Below are 27,153 nucleotides of genomic sequence, written 5' to 3'. Positions count from 1 at the left end.
ATGATTTGAATGTGGTTGGTGATTTACTTTCTCGCAATTGATGCGTTTTAGGATCTACAGACTCTGAACAGAAGCAGAGCTTCAGCTTGGAAGAGAAGTCCAAGACTTCAAAAAAGCGGGTTCACTACATGAAATTCACAAAAGGTAAGAATTCTTTGATAAATAGATCATGCTTAAATGGTTTTGGCAGAAGTCTCCCTGACACCACCTTCACTGTCCCCAATTCTCCCTAACTGGGCCTCCAACACCATACAGGTAATCTCTGAAAACTGAGATTCTGATTCTGGAGAAACATTGATAAATCATTTGAGGAAGGTTTTAATGAATGAATTTATACATCTCTAGACTACACGGCATTCAGTGGTTTTCTGTTGCCTGACTGTGTGCTGCCTGACTTAATCTTTGTTAAACAGAACTCTGTCACAGTAAGCTAATAGATTCTGCAGCTGTGCAAAGAAACGGAGGAAGAAAAACAATGATCCCGTATGAAGCAAAAAGCTGCTGGATTGTAAAAGTGTGAGTTAGTGGCCTTCTTACAGCAGCTTTGGACATCAATCTTTGCAGTTCCATTCCTGAAATCTGTCATGAAATATGCATTTGGTGTTTCTAAGCTGGATGTGGTACTTCCAGATTTCACTTATTCAGTTGTTAGCCATTCGTGTTCTGGGGAATGCTTCTTTCTTCCCTTGCTGTGTAGAACTTTGGATTACCTTTGTAAAGTAACTGTGCAAAGATGTAGTGCTTATCTCTATGTATAAACGGCATAAACAATTCGTATAATTTAAGTCTTAAAAACTGTTTTTTGGGCTGGTGGGAGCAAGTGCTGAATGTGATAGTTTTGTGTAGCTGTGCGGCTGTAATGGAGTTATGTGAATAGATGTGTTCAGCATGAACGTCTTTGCCTCCTTCGTAAAGCACCTGGGTGTGCCACGTGCATTCCAGTGCATTAAATGTGTTGAGCAGCGCCACTTCTTCTTGTTGACAGACAGCTGCTTGCTTCACTGGTCGTGCCAGCCTCTTGTTCCTCAGCAGTGAGCTCTATGACCCGCGGACCTGGGTCATAGCTGTATTATATCAGTGTGCCATCACAGCGGTCATTTTAACTGGAACAGCCTTTTTTATGGCTGGGGGAACAACTAATTAGTCATTCGTCCCAGCTGGTGTGCACTTATTTTTTTAAATTAAAAGTTAATTAAGTGCGATCTTGGTTCAGGTAGCCTCTTTAAGAATAGTGCTCCTATCACGCCGATATTATGTTATTATTTAAATCCTGTAGGAGATGAGAGATGAGAAGTCATACATGTTAGAATTTATCATCAAGGACAGATTGAGCTCACTCTTGCTAATATAACTTAAATTTGAACTTGCTGATGTTGTCATCCAGTGATGTATAATTTGTATTGCCAGTTAGACACAACTGGTTTTGTTAAGACAAAGACCAACAGTTTTACATGGGTTTTAAGCTAGCCCCTGAAGTTTGGTATGCAACCTACTGAATCAGAATGCTACCAAGAGCAAATGGGTTGGAATGCCATAACATTTTTTATACGCTGGTGCTGTTTAATAGCACAGAAAGTGAGTTTAAATTCTGTGGCTCATGAGTGTGAGGGGGCGAAGGTGACTGGTTCACTTTCTGTTCCGTTTCTGGAAGAAAGCTCTGTACATAGACCTCTTAGTATATGTTGATTATAAAAGGATGCTGCCCCACTGTGGTTTGAATGCATGTTTCTCAGTGCAGTCATTCTCTCAAAACCACTGTGATTGGGTTATACATTGCCTGTTATGCGTTGAAAAATCATCTTGACTATCCATAGTGGTCACAATGATATAATACATGGAACAAATAATCAATATATTGCTCTAGCCTTGACACGGTTCTGACAAAATAATTTCTTATTTCACACAGACACTTTGAAATGACACTAAAACCACATTCTGTCTGTTACAGAGTAGGTCGTGGCCATGGACAGGCTTGGTATTATGTCAGAAACAGCTCAGCTCTGATGAACAGGATATCGCGCAGGCCTACTAACACTCCTTTGACATCTCCCAGTGGATTTAAATCGTAAGGATAAAAGTTCTAAAAAATCACTTCAGACGAACAGGTTGTTAATATTGTTTACATGTGGCTGAGCAGTGATTTCTTGAGATGGTGAATATTACATGCATACAGATCAAAAGCCTGGTGTGCATGCTTTTGGAACTGTATCGGGTCGTTCATCTCACCAAGTGTGAGATTAAATCATGGTATCGAGGCCTTTCATGTCACTTAAAAATATGCATCTGGTGTATATTTAAATTATTTTTAAGTTCTACCATTAATGATGCCGTAGGTCTATCTCATCTGCCTTTGCACTGCTTACCAATTGCAAAGGTTATAATAACTGTTCTGCTGGTGTACAAGTGTTTGCTGATAAGGAAAAAGAAGAACAAAGACAATAAGATTAAACTTTGGTTTCCAGGAGGAATCTACAAAATACTTCAGTGGCTAAAATTGTTTCCCACTAGTTGCTAATTAGAGAAGAGGTTAAATGAGAGGTTCTACTTATCACCTGGGACAAACTGCATTTCACAGCAGCATTTCCTTTTTCCTGCTCTACCAGCTGGCTAGTGCATTTACAGTACTTAGTAAATTGTGTTGACTTGTCTGGATCGTACTGATTTTCTGATGGATTCAGATGCATTATCAAGATAAGTCTGTGTAAGGGTTATTGTACAGTCCTTTTTTATTGTTGCCCGTGAAAGTTTGGAAATATTGATGCTTGCTGCACTTTGAAATTCCAGTGTGTTGCAGTATTGCTCGGAAAGCTTAGTGATAGTTTGAAGTAGTATCTGTGATGTAAAACAATTTACCTGGAACAAATTCATATAGAGCAGAGAAAGTGATACTACAGTATAATAATGGGATTTACCATTCCTTTCTCATTATATCCTTAAAAACTGGTCTTTTTAAATATAACATCTTATATTTACCAGTTCAGTGTTTCTTTGGATGCTGTTGTGTATGAAGTAGAAAAAGAATAATTTAAAGCAAATGCAAAATAATAGCGAACCTGTAATTGTCTTATCACAGTTAAGAGTGTGGTTAGAATCAGATAGTGAAATGTGTAACAAGCAAAGAAGAAGTGAGTTTGGGCAGAGCTGTCCTATATGCAGGATTGTGGAAACGCATCATGCCATGATCTAGAAGGATTTCCCAGGACCTCATGAAGAATAGCCAATGCTCGGCAGTCTGGAAAGTGCTGGTAAATGCCAAACCATTTCTAAATATTTCTGACTCCATCCTTTCAGTGGCAAAGAGTCTGCAAATGCGCAGCATTCAAGACCGCGGTGACTCTACCCATGGCCTTTTGTTCTGCTAAGGTCTATGTAAGAGCAGCTTGGAAAATCACCCACATGATCATCTGATGATCCACTGAATATCTGTGCAAAATCTAAGGATCTGCAGACCTCTCTCATTGCAGCTGATGTCGGAGAACCATTTGGAAAAGACTGATCGAGAATGGTTGTCATGGGAGAATAGTCAGGAAGAGCATTACTGCCTGTCTCAAGATCACCGAAGAGGGCCTAGATGATGCATAGGATTATTGGAAGAATGCTTTCTGGACAGACGATTCATGACCAAACGTTTTGTGTGTCGTAAGACAAACGTTGCCTTCAAACCAAAGACCACGAACTGAGTGAGCAGTTCAGTTTAGTGTTTTGGGGCTGCTTTGTTGCCTCAGAGTCTGGACTGCCTGCCATCATTGACAGATCTATGAATTAGTTGCTGTATCTGTAAATTCTGGAGGATAATACAAGGCCACCCGTTTGTCAGCTGAAGCTGAGCTGAAAGTGTGTCATGCAAGACAATGATTCCCAATGTATAAGCAGATCTTAAACAGTCCGAAGAAGAAGAAGAAAATGAGTATTTTAAATTGTCCGGAATTTGACTTGGACTTCAACAGCATCGAAATCGAATAACAGGACCTGCAGTAAGCTGTTGCAAGTAAACCCTCACACTGTGTACTGTGTCACACTTAAAGCAGTTCTGTAAGGAACAGTGGGACAGAATTCCCAAAAGCTGATGCAAGAGATTGATAAACAGAGATTGGAAACATATAGCTGAAGTAATTTGCTGCTGAAGAAGGTGACACCAGTTCTGATTTTTATTGTTCACATTTTTTACACCAGGGCATTTACTCTTGGACATAACTACTGTTGTCTAAATGTTTCATTAAGCATTTAGTCGGGTTATTTGTATCTGTTATTGAGATTTAATTAGGTCTAAAAATTTCACAGACCATCCTGGGGAATTCACAAACATTAGGATATTTTCTTAGTAGTACAACTGAGAACTTATGTAAAGGTTATATTTTTTAAAATTATTTTTAATGAACTGTGTGTCTTGTGCTGTCATTAAAGTCAGCAATGTTTCATAGTGTTCTGCAAGGAATTAAACATGAGAGTAATACATCTTGACTTGAAGTTCTGACCTCTTAATTAAATATTGAAATTGTTTTAATTTATGTGATTCATGTGCAACATAATATGCAACAAAATATCCATTGCTTTGGTTCATTATTATTACTACAGGTCTAGTAAGGATCCAAAGTGTTGTATTTTTAATGTCCTTTTCTGAAAGGGGTCAGTGGGCACACTAGAGAGACAGAGGACACTGACTGTGGATTTATATCTTTAAAATAGTGAGGTAAATGTACAACTTACTGTAGAACAAGCTGTCAGGTGCTACTTGTGGAAACAAACATCATAAGTGTATTACTGAAATAACAGGGAAGCATAATGGTATTTGTTTTGAAGCATCCTTTATTTGCTCTTTTCAAAACCCTTGTTTGCATTTTGCAGCAGTTTTGTAGCCTAGATGAGGATTTTAAATGATTAAAATCAAGATTTGTTTTTTGTTGGTGTTGTTTTCACACCCTTTAAAAGTGGAATTGCCAGTTCTTTACCATGTGCAGTTCTGGTACTCGTATGGGGTGAGTAAGCCCAGCCTACACGCACACTCCCCTCCGAAATGCATACGTGTGAGAACCCCACAGAGCCTTACACAACACGGATGGACTTGTAGGATGGGGCCCGCCCTCTGCTCTGAGGGAGCGCCCTTTCTGGTTGAACCACTTTGGTCCCATGGCACTCAGCTTCTGTTAAACACTTGTATCTGGTCCAGATACATCCGTGTTGAACCTGAAAATAAGTGCTACAGTGATTTGGATAAAGTTGGACAGTTGCTATACACTTTAATCAGATGGCAGGTTTCTCAGTAAGTTATTAAAGCTGAAAGACCAGTAGAACAGGAATATTTGCCTTTTCTTCTGCCAATTCAGCTTGCATGTGTTTTTTGGCATGTGTATGTCGTGCCAGGTTCTGACAGAGTTCCAGCACCTGATGGAACTGACAGGGGACGTTGCCGCTTAAAGAGTGGAAATTGGCACTTTTACAGGACAACCAGTTATCAAACTGTCAGAACTGACAGCTGAGGTTGGTGCCGCATCCTGAGGCACTTCACAAAGTCTTGGCTAGCTTGAACCGAGTCGGCCCTGCAGTCAAACGATAACCTGAGCCCCATGCTCGGCCCCTGGGGAGTCTGTGTGTTCGAGATCGGTGTGGGTCTCCACTGGCTACCATGGGTTGCTTGGCAGCCTAGACACATGCTGTTCAGCATTTGCATATTTTGGCTTAGATGCCTTTAAAATGCCTTCTGGAGCAAGCTACCCAGCAGTGTAGTCAAAGCTGATATCATTGCCTTTTTCAACATGGCTGGATGAGATCCCTGGATCACATAGCTACTAAAAACCAAATAAGCAAGATGAACTGAATGGCCTATTCTCATTTGTGGGCTTTTTGTTCTTAAAATTAACTCTGGGTTTTGGGGAATGAATTGTTGGCCTTTGGTGTATTTTTGAGTTGAAAACTTTGGTACCCATTAAATCAGACTCGGGTATCGCAAGTATTCCACTGTACATCCTTCATATTACCTGCAGGAAATTAAGAAAACACCACAGATTGCAATTTGCTATTATTTAGTATCTCATGTTGTTGAACTGATTGCTCAGAAACACTTCTGTTTTCAAATGCAGCAACTCTATATTGAGTGGTTAATATTTTTTGCAACTGTAGAATTAAGTGACCATCTTGTTTCTGAGTAAAGGTTGTACTCCTCTGGTACTGTCAGGTTTTAAGGACTTGCAATTGTTATCACAGGACAGGGAAAAGAAGTGAGCAATTCTCTGAGCAATGCCCCAATTCGCTTGAAATTCTTCCAGACTTTTCTCTCTTTATTTCTTGTTCATCACTTGGCTTTTAAGTGTTCATCAATACTATCAATGGACAACCTTTGAAGAAGTTAAAGCAAGATACGTTTATTAAGCGATTGCCAAATGAAATGCTTACACTCGCTCCCTTCAGAAACAAATAAAAGATAGATAAAATGAAACTGTCAATAGGCCTCTTGAGGATGCATCGAGATCAAGCACAGAAATGGAAGAGAGCAGGTGCTGTCTCCGGAGGATAGCAGTCATAGTTGGTGCAGTACCTGGGCTCAGAATCCTGACTAGAGAGTAGTTTTGTTTTGTCCTTAATTGATGACCATAAGCTGCCAGTAGCTGTACTCTGGGTAACCACGATTGATGGCTATCCTTTGGCCCGTCTGGGAAAGGCATCAATGTCTCGACATTCTCGGCATACCTACTGTGTAAACCAGTAACCTGCTTTTAATTGCCCTCTCATTCATTACCCTTCACACTTGGATCTTTTGATGTAAAGTTGGTTGTGGAAAGCCATTACCATTTTTTTGATTGATGCAGCCTTTTTCTGGCTGTATATTTGTTTGCTACAGAGCCAAAGCTTCGTGATAAATCTCTATGGCAAGAACTGGGAGCGTTTCCCATATGCGATGATGTGTGGTTTGGTGTTAATTAAGTCTGCCTTATTCTGTTATTAATAGGGCTATGCTTGTACTTGGCTCAGTGTTCCTAAGCAGAGTATTCACTAAAATATACATGGCAATTCAGAGCTGAGGTAATTACATTTAAACCTGAAAAAATATGGTTAAGCCATAGGGATATTTTCATTAGCATTTATACAACTCTTCTTTTGTTTCCTAGGTTTAAGATGCATGCTTCCATTTAATGTCTGTTGATCTCTCCAAAAAGAGCATTTTGGAATACTGTACTTCAGCTCTTATTTGCAAAGAGTTCAAATTGAGATCCTTGAGTTTTCTGCTAGGCCATCGTTAGTTGAAATATTACCAGCTGCAGTTCATGAAAAGCATTTTTACCTCGGGTTGACAAATATAATGAAATATTTTCTTCGGTTGAGACCTTGATAATGCAGTCCACTGGGATGTCATATGACCTGCAAATCAGGAAGGTAGTTTGGGGTTAAAGTTCCTTTTGTCTCCAGTCTGATTAGCTGTGTCCACTTTAGACTTTAACGTGTTTTTTTCTAGGATGCAGAAGAAGGTGAACTCAGTAGCCATATCCTCCTCAATGAAACAGAAGTGATATCATTTGGGATCTCCTGATATGACCGATGTGTTCAAGCAGTCAGTGGAGCACCACAGCAGCATTGAACCCCTGGATTTTGGCACTTCAGTGGTCAGGTGTCAGCTATTCAGCAGTTAATCTTGAAAACAAATTTGGTCTCGGATGAATAAAGGAAATATAAATGCTGAAGAGTTTGGAATGCAAGGTGAAGAGCTTAAGGTCCGCTCCCATTGCAAAAAATGCTCATAGCAGGATGGCTTGAGGGAATGGAGTGGGATGATCCGGTCGGAAAAACAAATCATTGTGTGTGGTTGTCACCTTTGGCAGGCGGCTCTTCCAGAGGGCGTGACAAGCTGTTATAACTGTTCAGGTGTTTTTCAGGCTTTTGCGCTTTGCTATTAGACCTTTGTTTTGATTTTGTCCCATTCACTCTTCAGAGGAATATTTTGCCCAGATTACAGATCAGCAATATCACAGCAATAGTTTCATGTAACAGGGTTATCAAAACTGTACACACTGTTGTAAATTAGGTTTTATTATTGAATTGTACAATTTTAACATCCCTTGATTCAAATTGATCTCAACTTTTAAATATATCTTAATGTATTTGCCTTTTTTATTGCTTACCAGCATTGTCTACAAGATGTAGATGATGTGTTAACAAACACGTATGTCTTTTTCCATAAATAGTCTCTTCAGGCTCAGTGTTTTTTTTAGTTGTCTTTGCTCTGCACGTGTTTACATTGCATGTCCTAGTCTTAAAATTGTAAAATTTTCTAGAATTTAATTTAATTTGTTGCTTAAATACTAATACTATTATTTTGATGTTATATGCAAACCTGACTAGCTTAGTAATTACACTGTTTGTAAAATACTCCAAGAGATACGTATAGCTATAGTGTATTGTGTATATACACTTCAGTATTTTTTGTGGATAAAGTCATTTACCCTGTTAAAATGTAAAAGGATTTAATGTCTATTTCTTTTACTGCGTTTTCCATGTTCACATAACGGCTACTATGAATTTTTGCTTCATTTACTCAAGTCATTATTTGCTGGATTTTGGTCTCTGATGCCTACCACTAAGGATTCTCATTTTTCCATGAATACACGTGGGCTCACTTATTCTAAGCATGCTAACCATTTAATGTCCTGATGAAGGAAGAAAGATGTTGCTTTTGTAGATTTTCAAGTAAGTGTTGGCGCTTAAATATACTTGAACGACTTAAGTCAAAGGATCAGAGCTCCCAGTGTTTACTTTCTTGAGAAATTGTATGACTGATCAGGGTGCAGTAGAAATCGATTTTAACCCCTCAGCCACAAAATGTCATATTTTCAGTTGCAGAACCTAGAACGGAATCGGGAATTGCCTTGACTTTTGCCGCCCCAAGCTCTTTTCTTCCTTGGCACACACGGCAGCGATGCTGTCCGTGTCATTGTCGGAACACAAAGAATCTTTGAAGAATACAATGAAGAATGTCGTTGTATGACTTGATTGTGTCCCTCGCACTATCCGAGCTGAATCCACTCGGGTTCAAATCCACTTCAGATGCATCTAAGCATGTCGCAATGCTTTATGCATGGAAGACTAACTCAAGATGTGTAGATATTTTATCTGGTGGTAGAGCTGTCAGTTCATCTGTCTTTTGTGTGAAACAAAATGTTCAGAGCATAATGATCTTTAGCATCTATAGATTTATTATTAACTATAAATATTTTGATCGGCCCATTAATTTATTTTTTGTGAATATCTACAACCTTTGGTAAATACTCCTATAAGTTGTCTTGCTGTAGGAATTGAATTGCCCCATTATGTCTCAATATTGTAAGACATTAAATTATAAAAAGGGGGTAGGTACTTTTGATATCCATTGTATTATGTGGGACTTGCATGCATGTTAGGTCAACTTTTTCAAGGGATATATTAGAGCAGAATCACACTGGTCATTTATGGTTAGCTTTTTAAAAAAAATCAAACTCCCTCTCACTAATATTAATCTCAATCTTTCATTTTTTGTTTTTTATTATTTTGTTCTCTTTTGAGCATGGTCCAATATATTACTCATTTTGCAAAATGTTACTGCTGAAATTACAGTACACCAGATTAATCTTGTTCTTCTAGGCCCTAATTATTGCCAATGCGATGAACTTGTTCTCAAATATAAGTCTGATTTGTGCCACACCAGACATAGATCTCCATTTGTAATTGAGCTATATCCAGATTGATCCAACGAGGCTAATTGGTCAACATCTGTGTTTGCTATGAAGAAAGGTTTTGAGAGAGACTGTTTTGTGAAATTACTCAGGAAAAGAGGATACAGCTGGTGTTCATGCATGTGGGTTTAGACATGGCTGTTGTGTGCTACTGGAGGGGAGCAATTGACTAGAAAACAGTAGCTAAGACGTGGTGGATTTGGGGAGTTCTTTTTTACGTTGTATCCTAAATTTACAATTTATTTGGTTTAATCACAAATGCTTTTGACTTGACTTTGAAGATTACAATGTAGTTTTAGCTCTTGCTTCATTGCCTTTGTTCGACATGGCCTAATCAACATGTTTTTATAGTCAGTAAACGAAAGTTTTACTGTCGTTTTTAATTTGTTCTGAATAAATGTTTTTTGCAGCGTTTATAAAGTAATTGACAAGGACAACTATAACACTTTCATTCTTCAGACATCCATCTGAGAAGTGGACCAATTCCCCCTTATCCAATTCTGGGTCATGGGGGAGCAGGTGCCAGTCCTGACTAGCAGAATACTTCACGGCCAGAATGCCAGCCCATTGCAGGTCACCCTCATTCTCACACACACTCACAGCAGGGCCATTTTTCTCAGACGCCAGTGAACCCAACAGTATGTCTTTGCACTGGGGGAGGAAACCGGAGCACCTAAACGAAACCCACCTAATCATGGGGAGAACATAGAAATTTCATGCAAATGACACCTCAGGTCTTGAATTGAATCTAGGGTCCCAGTGCTGTGAGGCAGTAGTACAACCCACTGTACCACCATGCCACCCAATTTAACATTGAACAGTTTTAAAACCTTGTGCATGTACAGTGGGCATTTTGCTAAGGATCCCTCTGTGGTTTATTCTGTAACATGCTGAGTGCCTTTCCCCTAATGTGCAGTTCTTGTATCCTAATTCCTCAATGTGTGCAGCCATTCCTAGAATGAATGGTACAGACTGCACCATATTATTGCAAAGACACATTAAACTGTCTAGGCTAACAAATGTTTTTATAAATAGATTGAGGACATGTAGAAATGATTTTTACCTTTTTTTGTGTCATAGTATAGTTCTATCTTGAATGTCTTAAATAGGGATATGATACAGGATCCCTTTTATCCATATAATCATCCAAGTGCTCGGACAGTCAAGGCCCAGAAATCCTTATTGGGCTGATACAACAACCGTTTTTGCTAAAAGTTAATTGGTGCAAATGCTATTAACATAATATCATGTTACTGCAGAATACTTTTTCCTGTCTCAGAATAGGACTGTGATATTCTAGCAGTAATCGGTGTGAGCGAGCCAAAATCTTATTAATTTTACATCTTTCTATGATATCCACAGTTAGACATTAATGATGCCATCTTCTTTACCTAAAACTGCTAATCTTGTGTAAGCAGTCCTGCTTGACAAACACAGAAACTGTTCTATAACTCCATCCACTTGGTAGAGCTAGCAGGACTTGGATAAGTGTTCTGAAAAGTGTGGATGATGAACCAGCCTTTTAATTATTATAAAAGAATGCCTCATATTGCCCAAGCACACACATTTGTTGAGGTTCAGACTCGCAGGAATTGTGCAAGTTGCTGCCTTAAATGTTCTGCTCAATTTTTGTTTTGCAGGAAAGGACCTGTCTAGTCGCAGTGAGAGTGACCTAGCCTGCATCTTTGGGAAGCGGATAAAGAAGTCTAAAGAGCAGGAAGAGGTAAACAGTTTTTCATCGTCTGTCTTCATCTCTGCATGCAATCGGCGGAGAGCTTTCCTACTGTCTTTGTGTTTTGGTTTCCAGCTCCCCTGTGATGATCAAAGAATTCGCAGGTGTTAATAACTTGGATTTTATTTGCAGCCTAATATTTCCTATGGGTAACTTACAGATTTTATTTTTCAAGTATAAGTTAAGCATGTTGTTCTTCTCTCACTTGTTTTAAATCTACACTGGCTAAATAGATGCAAGAACAGACAGTGGAACATGTGGCACCCCAGTCCTAATTTTAGTTTTACAAATTGATTATAACTGGCCTTATACACAATCAGAAGACTGTTGCTCTGCTTTTAGCTGGGATCCTTTGACCATCAAGTTGTAGCAGATTGATTTTTTTTTTTAGCTCAAGACAAATAGTGGTTGCACGACCTGTGCATGACCTGCCTTGTGACGTGATCTTCTTTTTAGAATTTTAGGAAATTTAGAATTACCAGTGATGTTTTGTTAAACCTAACAATTTGAAATAGGCATTTTCATGTTATCCACTTCCTTGGTCCACAGCTGTGAGCCTCGAAACCAGGGTGGGGGGAATGAAGAGATGTACAGTAGGCAGACTCTGCTGATCTGGCCAACATTTGAGCTGCTTGTCTACTTATAGGCTACACAATCAACACAGGTGGTTCAACGCTTATTGTGGGAGAGGCTTGCGTCCCTCATTGGCAACAACCGTATGTGTCTGCAAGCACCTTGGAGTTTGTAGGAGTCACTGTGTTTCCAGGAGCCAAGAGGATCTTTGCTAACTAATCAGAACCATAGCTTTTGGAGAATGCGGGAATCTGTGCGCCACTTATCGGTGAATCCCAGTCAGTCGGCTAGTGACATGACCAGCAGCTCCTGGATTGTCGAGTTCAACCATATGCCTTTAGTGGTAGGGCCACCGATGAGTCCAGCCATTGACAAGGATTGGAGCTGTAGAGGATGAGAACATGGTTTGCTTGATTCTGGCATGACAATAATCGGTAATCTAGTTTCTGGAATTTATTCAGCTGATCGCGAAGATGCCCATCCTTTTGGTATTGGGCTCAAGTTTGCATAGAGCGTATGCTGAAGTGTGAGAAATGTGTTTTTGTTGCCGAATAACATCAGAACTAAAGTAATGTATGCCGTTTAGTTTCTGGAGGAAAAGTCTGCTATTTATTGACAGTGTTGCTTCAGCTTTAATATTGTCGTGTGTTGTTTTGGCAAATATGAAGGAAATATGATGACAAGAAGATATGCTGCTATAATCCTTCACAGTGCTTCATAAGTGAGTATCAAAAAGCAGACTCATTTCCTCAAAAATATTAACAGCTAAATTTAACACTAAAAGTACATCCATGGGTATTCCCTATAACTTGCTCTAGAGCTTGCATGTATTTAAAACTTACACCAAATGTAAAAACTATCAAGACAGGTTTGATTTTAAGAGCATGAATGAGAATTCAGCCACTGAGCATACGACTAGAGAATATTAGAAGAGTTTGGCCTACCATTGTATCCTGTGATTATTTCCACTTAATTTACCTGTAATTGTATTAGGAAACCTTATTTAGGTTAGAAAAATAAAGGAAATCAATACCTACATGTCCATTTTGAGGTTATTATCTTGCTTTTCTCCTGAATTAAAAGTTGCTACCAATAATACTTGGCCTTCAGTCAAAGGAAGCAGATCCCTTTTCTCATATTTGCTCTCACCCATCTTGGGATGTGTACAGATTTGTCCTGGGACTGTTCAGATCCTTCATAGAGTAATATGCTTTTTTGTCTTTTCACATGTTGTGAAATTGCTTTCAGCTTAACAGATTTACTTAATGGCCTAGTTTAAATCTTCATCTTCCTATTATATTTAGAAGGATACCAGTTAGGATTTAAGTATAATTAATAATGAGCTATTTTCACTTTTCGAGGCTTTCACAAGAGTTTTTGGATACTTTATACTGCAGTAGTTGAATAATATTAAAGCAAACAATTTTATCTTTAACTGCTTTGAAAAGTACAGTGCTGGCATTGTATAGTGTTTATACATTGTTAAACTGCTTAGATGTGCACTGAACATGAAAGAGATTCCACCCCTTTTGCCTTTTTAACCTCAGTACCTCTTCTCTCTCCAGGGGGTTAAACTAATAGGCTTTTTTTCAGAAAATGTCAAGGTCTTTAAAGTGGATTTACCCTTATACAGTGTTTCTCTGTGAGGTTGAATGTGTAAATTGTTGAAATAATACCTTGTAAAACACGAGAGCTTTCCATAGTATCTCTTTTGCTGTTTTGTTTAAAGTTCCTCTGTGATGGGTGGTGTTGGCAAGTGGCTTTTGGTGTTAAGTCTTCTCACCTGTGATTGCCTATTGAAAAGTAAAATAAGCTTGCTGTCCAGCATCAGCTTTTTAATTCTGCTTGAATTTATTCTGCTTTAATTCTGGTAGAATTTTGTTTGAGACAAAGTCTTCTTATCTATCCTTTTCTTAACATTTTCTGCACTTTGTGCTGTTGATGGCACACTGTTTTGGTTACAGGACATACGATTTACCAATTTATTTGCATGCTTTCGCCACTGAATATTTTCATGTTTCATGTGGGCCCCAGTGATACATAAAAGAAGACTGAGTGAACAAATAAGACCAGGTTTGGTTAATGTTTTTTTCATTTCATCCAACATCCAATGTCCCTGTGTGGACAAAAAAAGTTAACACCCCCTAAGATTCATTAACTGGTTATACCACCTTTAGCTGCAATAACTGCAACAGTCTCTTCCTGCAAGGGACTGTAAGTTCCTAAGTGCTCCTTTTTCGGCCTTACTAGAACAATTTAATTTAATCTTCTGAAACATTTTTAGCCTTTATTTATTCAATAAACAACATGAGAGAATATAATTCTTTGTGAAGTTATGCTTCAGCTGTATACACATACATAGAACATCTGTTCTACAGAAGAGCGCCTTCCATTTTTGACAGCTTAAATATACTTTTATTCACCCGAGTTTATACTATATACAAATAGTAAGATGATTTATGGAGATTTTGAAATGTGACTGGGATTTATATAAAGTGTGATTGGATTTTGAGTGGAAAGCTACCGCTGCTAACTTTCAGAGTGTTTAGATGTTAGATCACTGACACAAATCATGACACGTTGTCACATTTTCAGTACAGTTCTTGATTACGCGTCATCCTACACTTCAACAAATTGAAGTGAAACATGTTAGTAGGAGAGCTGACATGAAGACTAGCGATTTCTGTAAGGCGATACTGTAGCTAATAGTAGCATTGTACCATCATACAGAATATACATATACAGTATAGTTTGTTTTAGTTCATCATTACAGGCTCAATAATATACACTAGAAAGTGTAGTAATTTAAGTAGCTGTACATAACATGACTACTCTGGAATTTCTTTCACAAACCTATTTCACCTTCAAAGCATGCAAACGTTTTATCGCTGCACTCCTGGTTTGTGGACCTGAGTATTTTGCTTGAGCAATCTGAGTGAAGTTTCAGGACTGACTGTACAGTAGTGACCCACACCTGAGGGATTGATAACCACAAATGGTTTCCAGTTTCAAGCCCAGAGCCTTAACCACAACCTCACCAGTATTTGAACTAGCTGCACATCATAAAATTAGCAGCAGCTTAGCAAGTGGCAGAAGCACCTTCAGACACTTGCCCAGGTGACGGTAACTTTACTGTTGTTGATGAGCATTAACAGGAACTAACTGAACTTGTTACTATAGAAACACAAACATACCTGTGTAATTGCTACTTTCACTCTGTTTTCTGAAGTACAGTATATGCTGTGTTTTGCCTTTGTTGTTCTCTGTCCAGTACGCATAGAAAATTGTGCTAAGTGCTATCTGTTCGGCAGAAGTGTCACTATGTATGGCTTTTACTTTTTAGTTTCATATATGCTTTTGCTGCCTTCAGGAATAAACACAAAAAATCAGTAAAATAACACAGGACAAAACACTGTGAAATCACTCTTTCTTCTTGTGGCAAGTGCTGCTAATTATCAAAATACTGTATTTTGACTGGCCGAAACTAAAAAATCCTGTAAACACATTTTGCAAACACATTTCATTAAATTGTCCCTTTTGAGTATTATAATTACATTTACAACATTTTTGTTCACAGCATGAATGATTTAATTAATTCGAGAGAAATTTGAGTGAAATAATAAGAAGATGTAAGTTCATAGTTCTGCATAAACACTTTTAACAGCTCATACCAACTCAACAGGAAATGTGGAAAAATTCTTATTGAACCTCAATTTTTCCAGCAAAATGGACACGGGATTTAAATAGCTCTTCCGATATTGCCCCCAGTCCTGAAGCCACGATGGCCACAGCTCCACAGCAGCCCACAGACTGGAAACATCTCCGTTTCTGTTCCGTTATCGTGCCTTTCAGAATGCCAATGAAAAAAAAAAGAAAATACCGACCAGGAATGACAATGGAGTCTCGGGAGGGCTTGTGGCAGCTCAAGAAAAGCAGGCCTGGAAGTATTGGAAAAGGCACGGGGTGGGGGAGGAGGACGCTGCGGACGCGGTGTTTTGTTTTTCTCCGTAGTCTCTCCAAAGCCTGTAGCCGTACGTGCGCACGGCCGGGGTAGAGCGGGAGTCATTTTCTGCAGCTCCTATCTGGCTGAACTTCCCAAATACCCCTGGAATTTTTTTTTCTCCCCATCGGACCCTCCCCCCCCCCCCCCCCATGAAATTTCCTTCCTCCATCCAGCTGCGCTTCCTGATGGGGCCTTATCACTGGCAAAAACGCTCCCAGATAACCGCGGAGGGAGATTTGCTGGCCCCTTGCGCTACCCACCAAACAACTTGTCTCTGGCTCCAGCAGTCCAGAGAGGAGCCCTAGCTGTCAGCGTTTGTTTAAACATGAGGTTTCTCAGGTCCTTTTGTGCAATTTCTCATGTTGCCTCTCCCTGAATAGCGCATGAAAGAAAAAATAAATTTTAAAATGGGGCAACATGGTACTGGGAGGATGAATTAAAGTACAGCCTTTAAGTGTAAAGTGTGTCTATTTTATACCCAGGTGTTCAAGCATCTGTGCGCATATTATGTAGTAATACGTAGTGCACTTGTTTCAAGGAGTACTTAAGATGCAAAACCAAAAAATTCCAAATGTTTTGACAATTAATTAAATGATGTGCGATGTGTGACTGAAAAGTTTTTAATTAAGACTAAAATGTCTAAGTCTTGGGGCATAAAGTGATTGTGAGGATTGCACACAAACTAATGCCTGAGCTGATGATTGCAGCTTAATTTCTGACTGAAGAGCTCTCTGAGAACTGTATATGAGAAGGGGCTAGTAAACAGACCAGTGATTGAGTTTTTCAGCAGCAAGAGATAGTCACACGGTCTTTAGTACGTGTAGTTTTATACCCTTTCATTTTTATGGATATGCAATTTACCATCACAAAGTGATAATATTTCCACAATTCTAATGATACTGCAGCTGTGCTCTTTTTGTATTAAACAAAGGTTTCTATGCAGTCATACAGAGGTAGAAACAGTTGTTACTAGCTGTGCATGGGCAAAACGTGTAAAAATGAAAAAGCTTGGTAACCAAGGAATGATGTAAGCACACTGCAACACCGTGCAATTCCAAATAGAACTCATCTAATTGGAGTGGGATACATTTTTTACTCTCAAACGTGTTAGTGATCCTGTAAGCGTTCATTTACTGTACTAAAAACCATAGTTAATGTAAGTGACAAGCTTTTGTGTTAACTTTAGCAAAGCAATCCAAGTTTGTGTATTTGTTTTCCATTGCACGGTAAGTACCTGGATTCTTGATATTGTGAATTTGACAGATAGGATCCTGCTAGTTGGTGCATGACATTATGCATTCTTTTTCAGTCTCACATCATGGTCAATGGCGAACAGTCTATGTGTATGGTACAGACATCTTAATAAACTGCAAATAATTGTATATAAGGGCCCACAATACCGTGGGCAGTTGAATCCAGACTAGACAATCCCTCTTTTCTCATTCAGACCTGGAGAAAAGAGGAATTGTCTAGTGATATTTCCCTAACGTTAACGTTATTATGAAATGACTGCCTGTCTAATTCTTATAATCTGTCTATCCAGCTATCCATCTGTAGCTCTGGATGTTATCTATCACTGTGCCCACGCTTTTGAGGCTGGTGTGTTTTCTCCTACCACACAATTACTCAAGGCAAGATAAATGACGAGCAGCTGAAAATCAAAGACTGAGGCACTTTTAAATGAAGCCGCTTGGCACTTTTCTATTCTCCTGCTTATCGGTGGTGAACGCTGCCCCTGGCTGTCTGCTCCTTGGGGGTTTTGTTAGGGACTGCAGTGGAGCTGAGGGGAGCGCATTTGATTTATCTCCCTTCCTCTCTCCTCGGCCACTCCAGCGGGCCGAAAGAGCCGAGTTGGCTTTAATGTGTCGCCGTTAGAGACCCGGCATTAGCTGAAATAAACCATCCTGCCTCCCCGTGAAAAATGTCCCCTGATTGGCTAATTAATCAGTCAAAGGGGAATGACATGGCCCTCGACATGAGGGACCCAAGCAGAGAAGTAAACAGGCCTGTTGATAAATGGTTTCGTGGCAAATTCATATATCAAGAAAACTTAGTCATTTTTTAAAGCCGCCGTTTGCATGAAAGGTAGATTGCAAGTCTTTTTGCTTGCCTCTTTTATTACTTGCTGTTTTGAAAAAAAAAATGGTACTCCTTTTTCAGACAACTGTATTGGATTACTGGGCAGTAAGATTTGGTTCCTTTTAAAAGATTAATCTTCCCAATTTATAGAGTGATTGAACTTTTCCAAGAAATGTTTGTGTTGTGTTTCTGAATGATATTGTGTATTTAAGGCTTAATGAAAGCAGTGATGCTCTTTACTTGACATAGTTTCAATTTTGGGCTTGGATATTTATATTTGAGCATTAATTTATTTTGGTAGGAAGGTCTTAGTAGAATTTATTTTCTTTTTGGTTTAACAAATGTAGAATTTCTGTTCAAAATCTCCTACACTACCGTGAAGCAAGGTATGTCTAGTTTATATCAAAGGCATAAATATAAACACAAAAGCCTTTCAAGCACTTCATTACTAGTTTGTGCATGATCAAAATACTGCCTATAAAGGAGAGAACAAGTGCAGTTTCACTATAATTGGGATGAAAATTGTGCTAGTTAATTCTAAATTACAGTATGTGGTTATCATACATCACATTGACTTTAGAGGAGTCATTTTCTTTCCAAAACAAAATGAAATCAAATCCCATTCATAGAATTGCTTTTAATTTGCAGTTCCATTTGTGTAATATATAAATAATCCTGTTTTTTGTTTTCAGACAGAAAGGCCATACGTGCTTTTCTTTGGTTTATCGTTTTTCTTAATTGTAATTTCCACACAGGCTGGTCTCTTTTCCTGACAAAACCTAACATAGCATTTGAAAGGTAGATGCTGATAAATAATTTAATTTGCTGACATGCTTACCATTAAAAGATTCCACCTAAGTGCACAAATATCGTAGTTGCTGTCCAATGATATAATATTCCTTTAGTTAGATTGTGACCCTAGTGCTAATATTGGATGATGCAAGGTGAGTCCCTCCCCGAACAGTGTTAGAACAGATCATTTCTTTCCTTTTGTCACACTGTGGTCTCAGTGTTTTGCAGCCTGATGTGAGCATAGAATGTTAACAAAAACTGTAAAAAAAAAATAAAGGCTAAAATTGATTACATAAGAATTCACAGCCTTACTAAAGCTTACATAAGTCAGATTACATAAAATGAGTTTTGGAGTGCAAATTAACTTTCAAAGTTGGTGTATTTATTCTTTATCATTCTCAACCATTATCAGTACATACAGGCACTGAGGAATCCTGTCTGTGTAAAGTCCCTCACTGAAGCAGTAATTTTCAAGCAAAAGTAATTTCCTTGTCTCTTTTGTAGACTACACTTATTGGTCAATGGCCATCTTCTTAAAGTCAGATGAGTTTATTTGATTCTGTAATCTCGGTGGGAGGAAATCCTAGTGTGGGCAACTGCTTCAGGTTTTCAAAAAATATAACAAATTTGGGTAAGCTGCCAATTAAGTCCACTGTTCTGTGGAATCCAATAAAACAACTGGTTTTGCGCAAATGTCTCTTCAGATAACTGTCCTTTATTGTTGTTAAATATTTGGTTTTTCAATCCAGTATTTTTGAGTGCTTTTAAAATGACAGTGCCACCGCATGAATTAAGAAACTTGTATTTAAGGATAGTGCTTTCACTGAAAAGATGTTTGCTACATGCTGGAAGAATCCAAAGCAGTCATGACGCTGTTGCGCAAGAAATCACAAACTATTCTTTGTGCTGCAACTTTTAAGCAATAGTGTTTCTCTGTAGCATAATGAGATGGCAGCTCCAGGTCTGTAACACTGCAACAGGGTAGTGTCAGCTTATTTTCCTGTGGTGTGTCACATTAAGGTTTTAATTTCTCTGTTTGGATGGTCTTGCATAAGTCATTTAGAGATGTTCTTCCAAAAAAAAGCGCCAGACTGCATTGAGATTTGACTGCCTACAAATGACGCTGAAGCTGCTGGTGATGCTCTAAAAGCACTAGCTGTTATAAGGCAACCACTTCTCTGTGCGCAATTCATTTGGCTGAATTTTGTACTTCCAACATGGAGTCATGTGCCCCCATTCTCAAAAATCGCCTTGTACCTAGGGAAGTCATCTTCTTACCTGAGTTTTACTGACGTAAATTCTGCTGCATGTAGATGGATGGGATACCGTCTTTCTTCTTGTTTGCACATTTTTGACACTAGTTTTATTACCTGTCATTTGATTTGGCAAGAATCAGTTAGCACAGGGCCATAAGAAATAGTGCACAATTGATGCACTTATGCAATGCTGTCTTTTTGGTCCACATTTGTGTTTATTGGTTATAAAACCTATTAATTCTAGTCTGTCAGTCATAAATGCCTCAGAGATATTTCCAAAACAGTAGGTTTTTAGACGGACAGAATGTAGTAGGTACAGACAAAACATTTGGATGTTTGTCATTTATTTTGCACTCGTCGAGAAAGAGTTAATACATATGCTAAAGTACACCGAAAATATTGCATCACCCTCATAAATGTCCAAACTGTTTTCAACCAAAAAAAGTTCATTTGCTTATCAACAACAGTGATGTCTCTTGTTGGGGTCATGTTGTTTTGTTTTCTGGTAGATTTTTCCCCATTGCTGTCATCTGGAAGATGAGACTTTTGTTGTACAGTGTTGCACAGCAACCTGCTGTCGGACATTTATTTTCCTAACCGTTTACGTGTTTCCGTGTCTTGTTATTACTGGCTGTCCTGAGCTGGAATTGATGCAATCACTTAATGAAAGGTCCAGCCAGAGGCTCTACCTTGCACCTCTTCTAGTTTCTATGGCTTCTGGATCATAGTCAAAAGGTCATCTGTGTTGATTCCTGAGATAGACACTTTTAGCCAAGCCAACTTAAAATCGCATCCCATCAAGATGGCAATGGTGTATATAACTGTGGCATAAAATAAAAGTAAAACTGCAGAAAGCAGTACAGGGTTAATTCACTGCTAGCATGTTGCTCAGTGCACATACTGTGTCAGCTCTATGGAAACAATGTGGATAATGTAGCGAGATTTGTAAAGTGTGTGTTCTCAAATGAATTACCTGTATTTAGTTACAGCGACGCAGTGCAGTGGAGATGTATTGAACGTTAGCCTTTATTGATTTTGGAAGTTGCATGTTCTAAGCATTAACACGTTTCTTTTGGAAGGGGGCTCTACGAGTTTAGTATTTCAGAAAGAAAAACCATTCATTATCAAGGAAGATCTGGTTTCTTGATTTAACTCAGTACTTTCCCTTTTCAGGCTGCTCTCAGGCTGCTGTGCTTTATCTGCTGTGTGGTTAGCAGGCTGAGAGTGACCACTATTTTCAGAAAAAACAGTATCTGCATTTCTTAATAGCTCAAATATGGGGGGGGGGGGGGGTGGAGTGCTTTTTAATCCCATTTTACAACAGTTTTCTTTTTTTTTGGCTTTTGCAAAATTAATGCCTAGTTGTCTGCTTTAATGAAAAAAAATACATTGCAGTGGTGTATTCACACTACAGGCTACCCAGTTCTTAAAATTATCTCACCCATCTTGTACATCCTTTTTAATGTAAATTTGTTTTTGTTTTTTCATCAAGAATAATATAAACCGCAAATTAAATATCCAAATTTAAATGGTTTGCCCCTTTCAAAATTTTTGTTGCTCAAGATCCCATAAAATGCCAAGATATTAAGTATTTTTGATTTTCGATTTCTCACAGAAATGTTGCAGTGTGCAAAGAGGTGAAGTTTTGGGCTTTTTTCCTTTGACATGTTTTTCAGTTCTTGTCCCTTAAGCACGCTGAATGTGCTGTGTATTACTGCTGGAATGCAGTGTGATAAAGTAACAAATTCCTTGAACTTGTCAGCAAATTGTGCCACCTCTTTCGTGGGAAGCTTAAGCTGTAGAGAGCTATAATTAACGTCAGATTCTATCTGAATTTTCTGTTTCGCTATGATGTTTGTAATGAACCGGTATAGGTGGATCTGTGTCCGCAGTTCTGTCAAGGACAAATAGTGAAACATTTCACTGATTTACCCACTCTTTTTGCTGCTCGCTTTGGCATGATGTTACTGCTGTGGCTGTTAAATCAGTATGGGAGGAAAGAGGACTGTGCGTAGTTTTCTGCACAACATATTACTTGTGAGGATTTTTCAACTGTAAGGTTACGTTTTCTTTGGAGGAATGAATCTGGGGGGGATTCTCACTGATACCACTGCAAGGTGCTGAGGAAACACTGGCTGGCTTAGCCAGTTGTCTGCCAGTATTTGTGAAATCCAGGTCTGCTCATGTCATAGCCTTGACTTGTCATAGCTGGCTTCTGGTCTACAGAGTTCAGCCTGTTCTCTGAATGAGCCCTTTTAGTGAATAAAGCCGCAGAAATGATATCTTAACCCTTGTCAAATACCAGACTTTAAAATGCAGTAGTAGTGTAGATAGAAATATCCTCTAATATAGTGCTACTTAAGGCACTAATAAAACCTTGTGTTTCCTCTCCCTTTTGCCTGTGTGAATCACTCCTAAGTCCCTTGAGGGCATGAGATCCTTAAGCTACTTGAAAGCGATTGATATGGGTGACAGTTTTAGTTTTCATCACTCAACTTCTGGCTGAGTTCGGTCATTGAAGAATACAGTTTCCATATGATTTTGCATGAAATTAAAGTGAGCTTGCTGCAATATTTTTGCAAGCTAGCAGTCTTCACTGTGCTGGGTGGACTTTGTGAAAGTCCTGGTTTACTGAAAACCATTCCTTTCTAGCATATGATTCATGACCGAACTCCGTGTTGATGAAACTGTTTATCAGTTTGAGGTTTTAAAACTGTCTAGCTCGTTTGTTTCGTTGTTCATCAGGCTCTGGCACAAAAGGCATCTATCAGCCCCTGCAGATTTCAGGAAAGGTTATAATCCGTTCACCAACAAGTCTGGAAAAGAACTGTTACCATAATGAAATAATTTACTATCTGTCCTGCTTTTGAAGATGATCTTAGCTTCTCAAAGCTTCAACAAAATCTCTGTGTTCATTGTATTAATGTGTTAGAACTTTTCTGCTGTCATTAGGTGGGTGTTTATGCATAAAGGGAAATTGACCTCAAATTGATACTTTTTATTCTAAATTTGAAACTTGAGAAAAAAATGTGGTCTTTCTTTTGTTCTAGATACTTTAAAAGATAAGGTTATGCAAATTAAATGTATTTCACTTAGCTGTCAAGTCATTTCGTGGTTTGTAGGTTTAGCAGAAAATAACATAAATGTGAGTTGTATTTATAAATGAGGAAAAATTATGGCATAATAGTAAAGTAGTGCAGTAATTCATGTATTGTATGATTGTGGCTCTTTTGAATAAAACATGAAAAGGCCAAAGGTTTGGAGGAGGACAAATAACCTTTTCTTTGAGTGAAAAGGTTGATTTAAAACAAAACAATGTTAGATTTTTTTTTTTAAGTCTTGGTATGTGACAGCTGATTCACCCCTTTTCACATACTGGCCAAAAATTTAAATCTTTTTGGTTTTGCATGAAGTCATCTGTATAGTTGAATTTGGGTTGAAAAATGAAATTCAGTTAAATACGGTAGTGTAATTGCTGTAGTTCTGGATCTCCTATCAGTTTTTATGGACTGTTCTCGTTTCTTATGTCTCTTTTTTTTTTTCAGGCATATGTGATAACTTATGTATTCCTGCAACTTCTGTATTTGTGCACTCTGTTACTCATACCTCTTAAGTCCTTTAATTCCATGGTGTTTAAAAGTTAATGCCGTTCCGTAGCCTGAAGTATGAAATCAGTAGACATTAATTACACACACAGTCTGGTTGTTGACTGCTTCCCGGGATCTCTTTTCTTATTAAAGGTCACTTAAAGATGAAACGGGCAGGCCCCATCTTGTTCCTCACATTGCACATTTCCTTGGTGCCTTTCGCACACACATCCCTTTGCTCTTCAAGACTGAACTCCTCCTCTTAGGAACGGTGATTGATATCTGTATTTACTGCAAGTTTTTACCAAGTCAGGATGTCTTCCAGGAAGTGTCCATCCTGCGACCTGCACTGCCCTGTGCTGTGCAGTGCATGTTGTTATCAGGACGTTGGGGGCACTGCAGATAATGACGGCTGATGCAGTGGATGTATGAAGCTTTTACATTTCAGACACCATTTGAAACATATGGGCAAATAGAAATCTGTGAGCTCCGTTCGAGCTATGCATCATGGGGGGGGCGCACAGTGGTAGCCTTTGCTACCCTATGGCTTCGGAGTTCTGGTTTTGATTGTGGCTTGAGTTGTCTGTTTCTGTGGACTTTCTCCCCGAGTGCGTGTGTGCGTGCTCTCCCTGATTCTGGCTGACTTTTTGTTGGATTCCCCCATTTTCATCCCACCACGAATGAAGTTTGGGTGGCTATTCGAAATTACCCCTTCCACTGGGGCCCTGCAGTGGAGAGCATTCCTGCCCTCTCACGCCCATCCTGGACCTTCCACTCCCGAGATAGAAGCATGGCTGCATATCCTATAGATACACATATCATGTGAGGAAGTATTTTCACCAGCTCCTTACAAAAGTATTTCCCCTTGCATTGCGAAATGAATTGAGTAAATGTGCCTGTAATGTAGAGTTTCTTGTAGCACGCTTTGTGCTCCACACACCCGCCATCAGTTTAAATAATAGATCATGTGAATTTAAAATGTATGCCAGGTCAAATATTTAGCAGTAGGCCATAATGCTGATAAGAGAGTGAGGAGTGCGTGTTGATGTGACCCTGTCACCTCTCTCACTCCTACTCTTGGCCGGAGCACAAAGGCCAGGGGCAGCGGGCAGCGCCCGTGGGAGGCGCTTGTGCCCACTCGTGCTGTGTGTGAAGAATCGCACATCTGTGGGTGCTCCCCCAGGGTTCCCGCTGCGGATTGGTGGAGGGAAGACAGGCCTGTAGTCTGTTTTATCTGTCATCTGGCAGCCGGGCGAAGCGCGTTCCCAGCGCGGACTCCGGGCACTGTGGGAGGAGCGGCGTGAAGCTGTGCGTGTCGCACTGAGGTGCAGGTGTCAGTGGCTGCAGTGAGACCGACTCCATGTGATAATCTGCACACCTCAGCTCTTGTGCTTGGGCAGTAGTTTCCTGCATTTGCTCCATTCATTCATCAGCTTAGTATGTGCTGCAACCTTGTATTAGCAGATGCCAGGAGACCTTTTTCCTTGTTCTTGTTAGCAAGCAGACCTCAGTCCCACTTGTGAACTCCCCATTCCGTTTGCCCGTGCTACGTTGTACCAGGGGACTGAGGGGATCATAGAGTATTTAGAAATCTAGGCTGGTTTGAAACAGTAGAACTAAAAGGATCGGAATTCATCTCCTGCTTCTGCTACCTCAAAAATGTTTTTTTTTCATACATTAAGGCTAAGGTTTCGACGAGTAGTAAATGGAGAAAAATGAAACAAAGCATGCATCTAGGTTTTGTAGATTCTTCACAGAACAAAGAGAAACAGGATGTTCTTCAAAATGCGTTACTGCTTCTTTCATGTATTAATCTCTTATAGGATGAACTCTATAAAGCCAGAGATATACAAAAGAAAAGCAGCTGTTTTTTGGCCTTGAAGTCGTATTGAAAAAATACAAAGCGCAAAGGAGTTTTTAATATCATTTTTGGTGGAAATATTTAGTTTTTTTTGGGAAAACATGTTAACTGGACTTTGTATATGAAACTCCCAGGGAATCTATCAGACTCCATTTTTTCTATATCATATAAAGTTTTTAACTGAAGGCCTTGTTGCATCTTGCTGAAGCAGCCGTTCAACAAAATCGTGCTCTAGTGTAAGCATAAGAGCTGAAAGGCCTGTTCCATCATTTGCGTTAGAATGATGTAGGAAAAAATACCTCAGTTTGGTTCAAGAGTCTCTTGTCCTGCAAGGGTTAACTTTTTAGTCTCCATTTTTCTGAAGTGATTTCAACAGGATGCAACATCTTATTTTCCACTTACTATCCTTCTGAGAGCCGGCTGTCAAGTTGGGGTGGGGGTACCAAGAGATGAAAGTGGCTGCGTGCCGGGCTGTCCGTGTGTCGGTGCCTAGACAGGATCTCTTCTCTATTTGCTTACCCTACAGTGCTCAGCCCAAGCTTCCTTGTAGCTAATTATAGAAGTTCAGAATAAAAGGTAGGTTTGCTGGTATTTATTTTAAGTCTCCCACTAAGCTTTACCAATATTATAAGACAGAACTTGCCCCTTCCCTTGGACTTCCTATAAGCAGAGTAGACCTGTGGAAGGTTTTGCAAATTGAAAAATTGAACTAATTATCTAAAATATAATAAAGTTTTTCAGTTTTTTTTTAAAAAAGGCAGATTCTTTGTCAAAATATGTTTGCTCAAAACCTGCAAACAGATGCTGATAGTGAATAAAACACTCAGCAAAACACACCAGATAACGACCTGTAATTCAGGCAATGGAAAAACTAGTGGCAAGGTACAGTATGGCTGGAGTGCTCATATTTTAGAGCATTAGCATTGTGACCATTAGCTGTGCGCTTGGTTAACTGCAACTGGGCAGCACTTTCCTCATTTCTTTCCTACAATTTGTCAGGGTTTATTCCGTCCCCCTGTTTCGCTTTCCAATATAAATAGATAAAATGTTAGTTTGTGTGACAAAACATTTTAGCTCAATAGTTTAAGTGGTTGTTGGGAGAGCCTGGGGCAGGTTCCTGCTGAATGAGATGTTTATGATGAAGCCAGACCTAATTTGATCTCCGATAGCAGCTAATTGCCAGACCAGATTGCTGCCTCTTGAAGGAATCTGTTGACAGAACTGTTGCCGCCGCTGAAACAAAAAACCGCCAGTGACATTCCGTTCGTCATTCGTTCATCAGCCTTCGCAGCCTGCCAGCTCTCTGACACGTAGAGATTATCGCAGACCTCCACTGGTCAGTTTCTGTGGGCTGTGATGACTGCAGAATCAGTGTATCTTAGTTACAGACTGCAGCAGGAATGTTGTGCAATGTAATTACTAGTGGGTGCAGTTAACTGCCCGAAGATTTGCAGTTCTTTGCTGTTGGTTGCTCAGGGCTGTAGTTAATCATAGTTCTTCAAACTGATATATTGCAATAAAAAAAGTTGTAACCATTTGACGGGAAGCCTCTGGGAAGAAAATGTAAATCCA

General features: G+C 39.2%; 1 protein-coding gene across 1 annotated transcript in view; it reads left to right on the top strand.

The window, feature by feature from the left end:
• pinx1 (PIN2 (TERF1) interacting telomerase inhibitor 1) overlaps positions 1-27,153 on the top strand; it is a 50,745-nt gene that overhangs the window by 4,461 nt on the left and 19,131 nt on the right. The window contains exons 5-6 of the mRNA XM_015352193.2: positions 52-144; positions 11,339-11,421. Of these exons, the coding sequence (XP_015207679.2) occupies positions 52-144; positions 11,339-11,421 (176 nt within the window). The remainder of the gene's footprint in view (positions 1-51; positions 145-11,338; positions 11,422-27,153) is intronic.

The sequence above is a fragment of the Lepisosteus oculatus genome, chromosome 2 (assembly GCF_040954835.1).
Source record: "Lepisosteus oculatus isolate fLepOcu1 chromosome 2, fLepOcu1.hap2, whole genome shotgun sequence".
In the NCBI taxonomy this organism is placed as follows: Eukaryota; Metazoa; Chordata; class Actinopteri; order Semionotiformes; family Lepisosteidae; genus Lepisosteus; species Lepisosteus oculatus.
The sequence above is the reverse complement of the archived record's forward strand: the minus strand, read 5'-3'. Positions and strand labels throughout refer to the sequence as shown.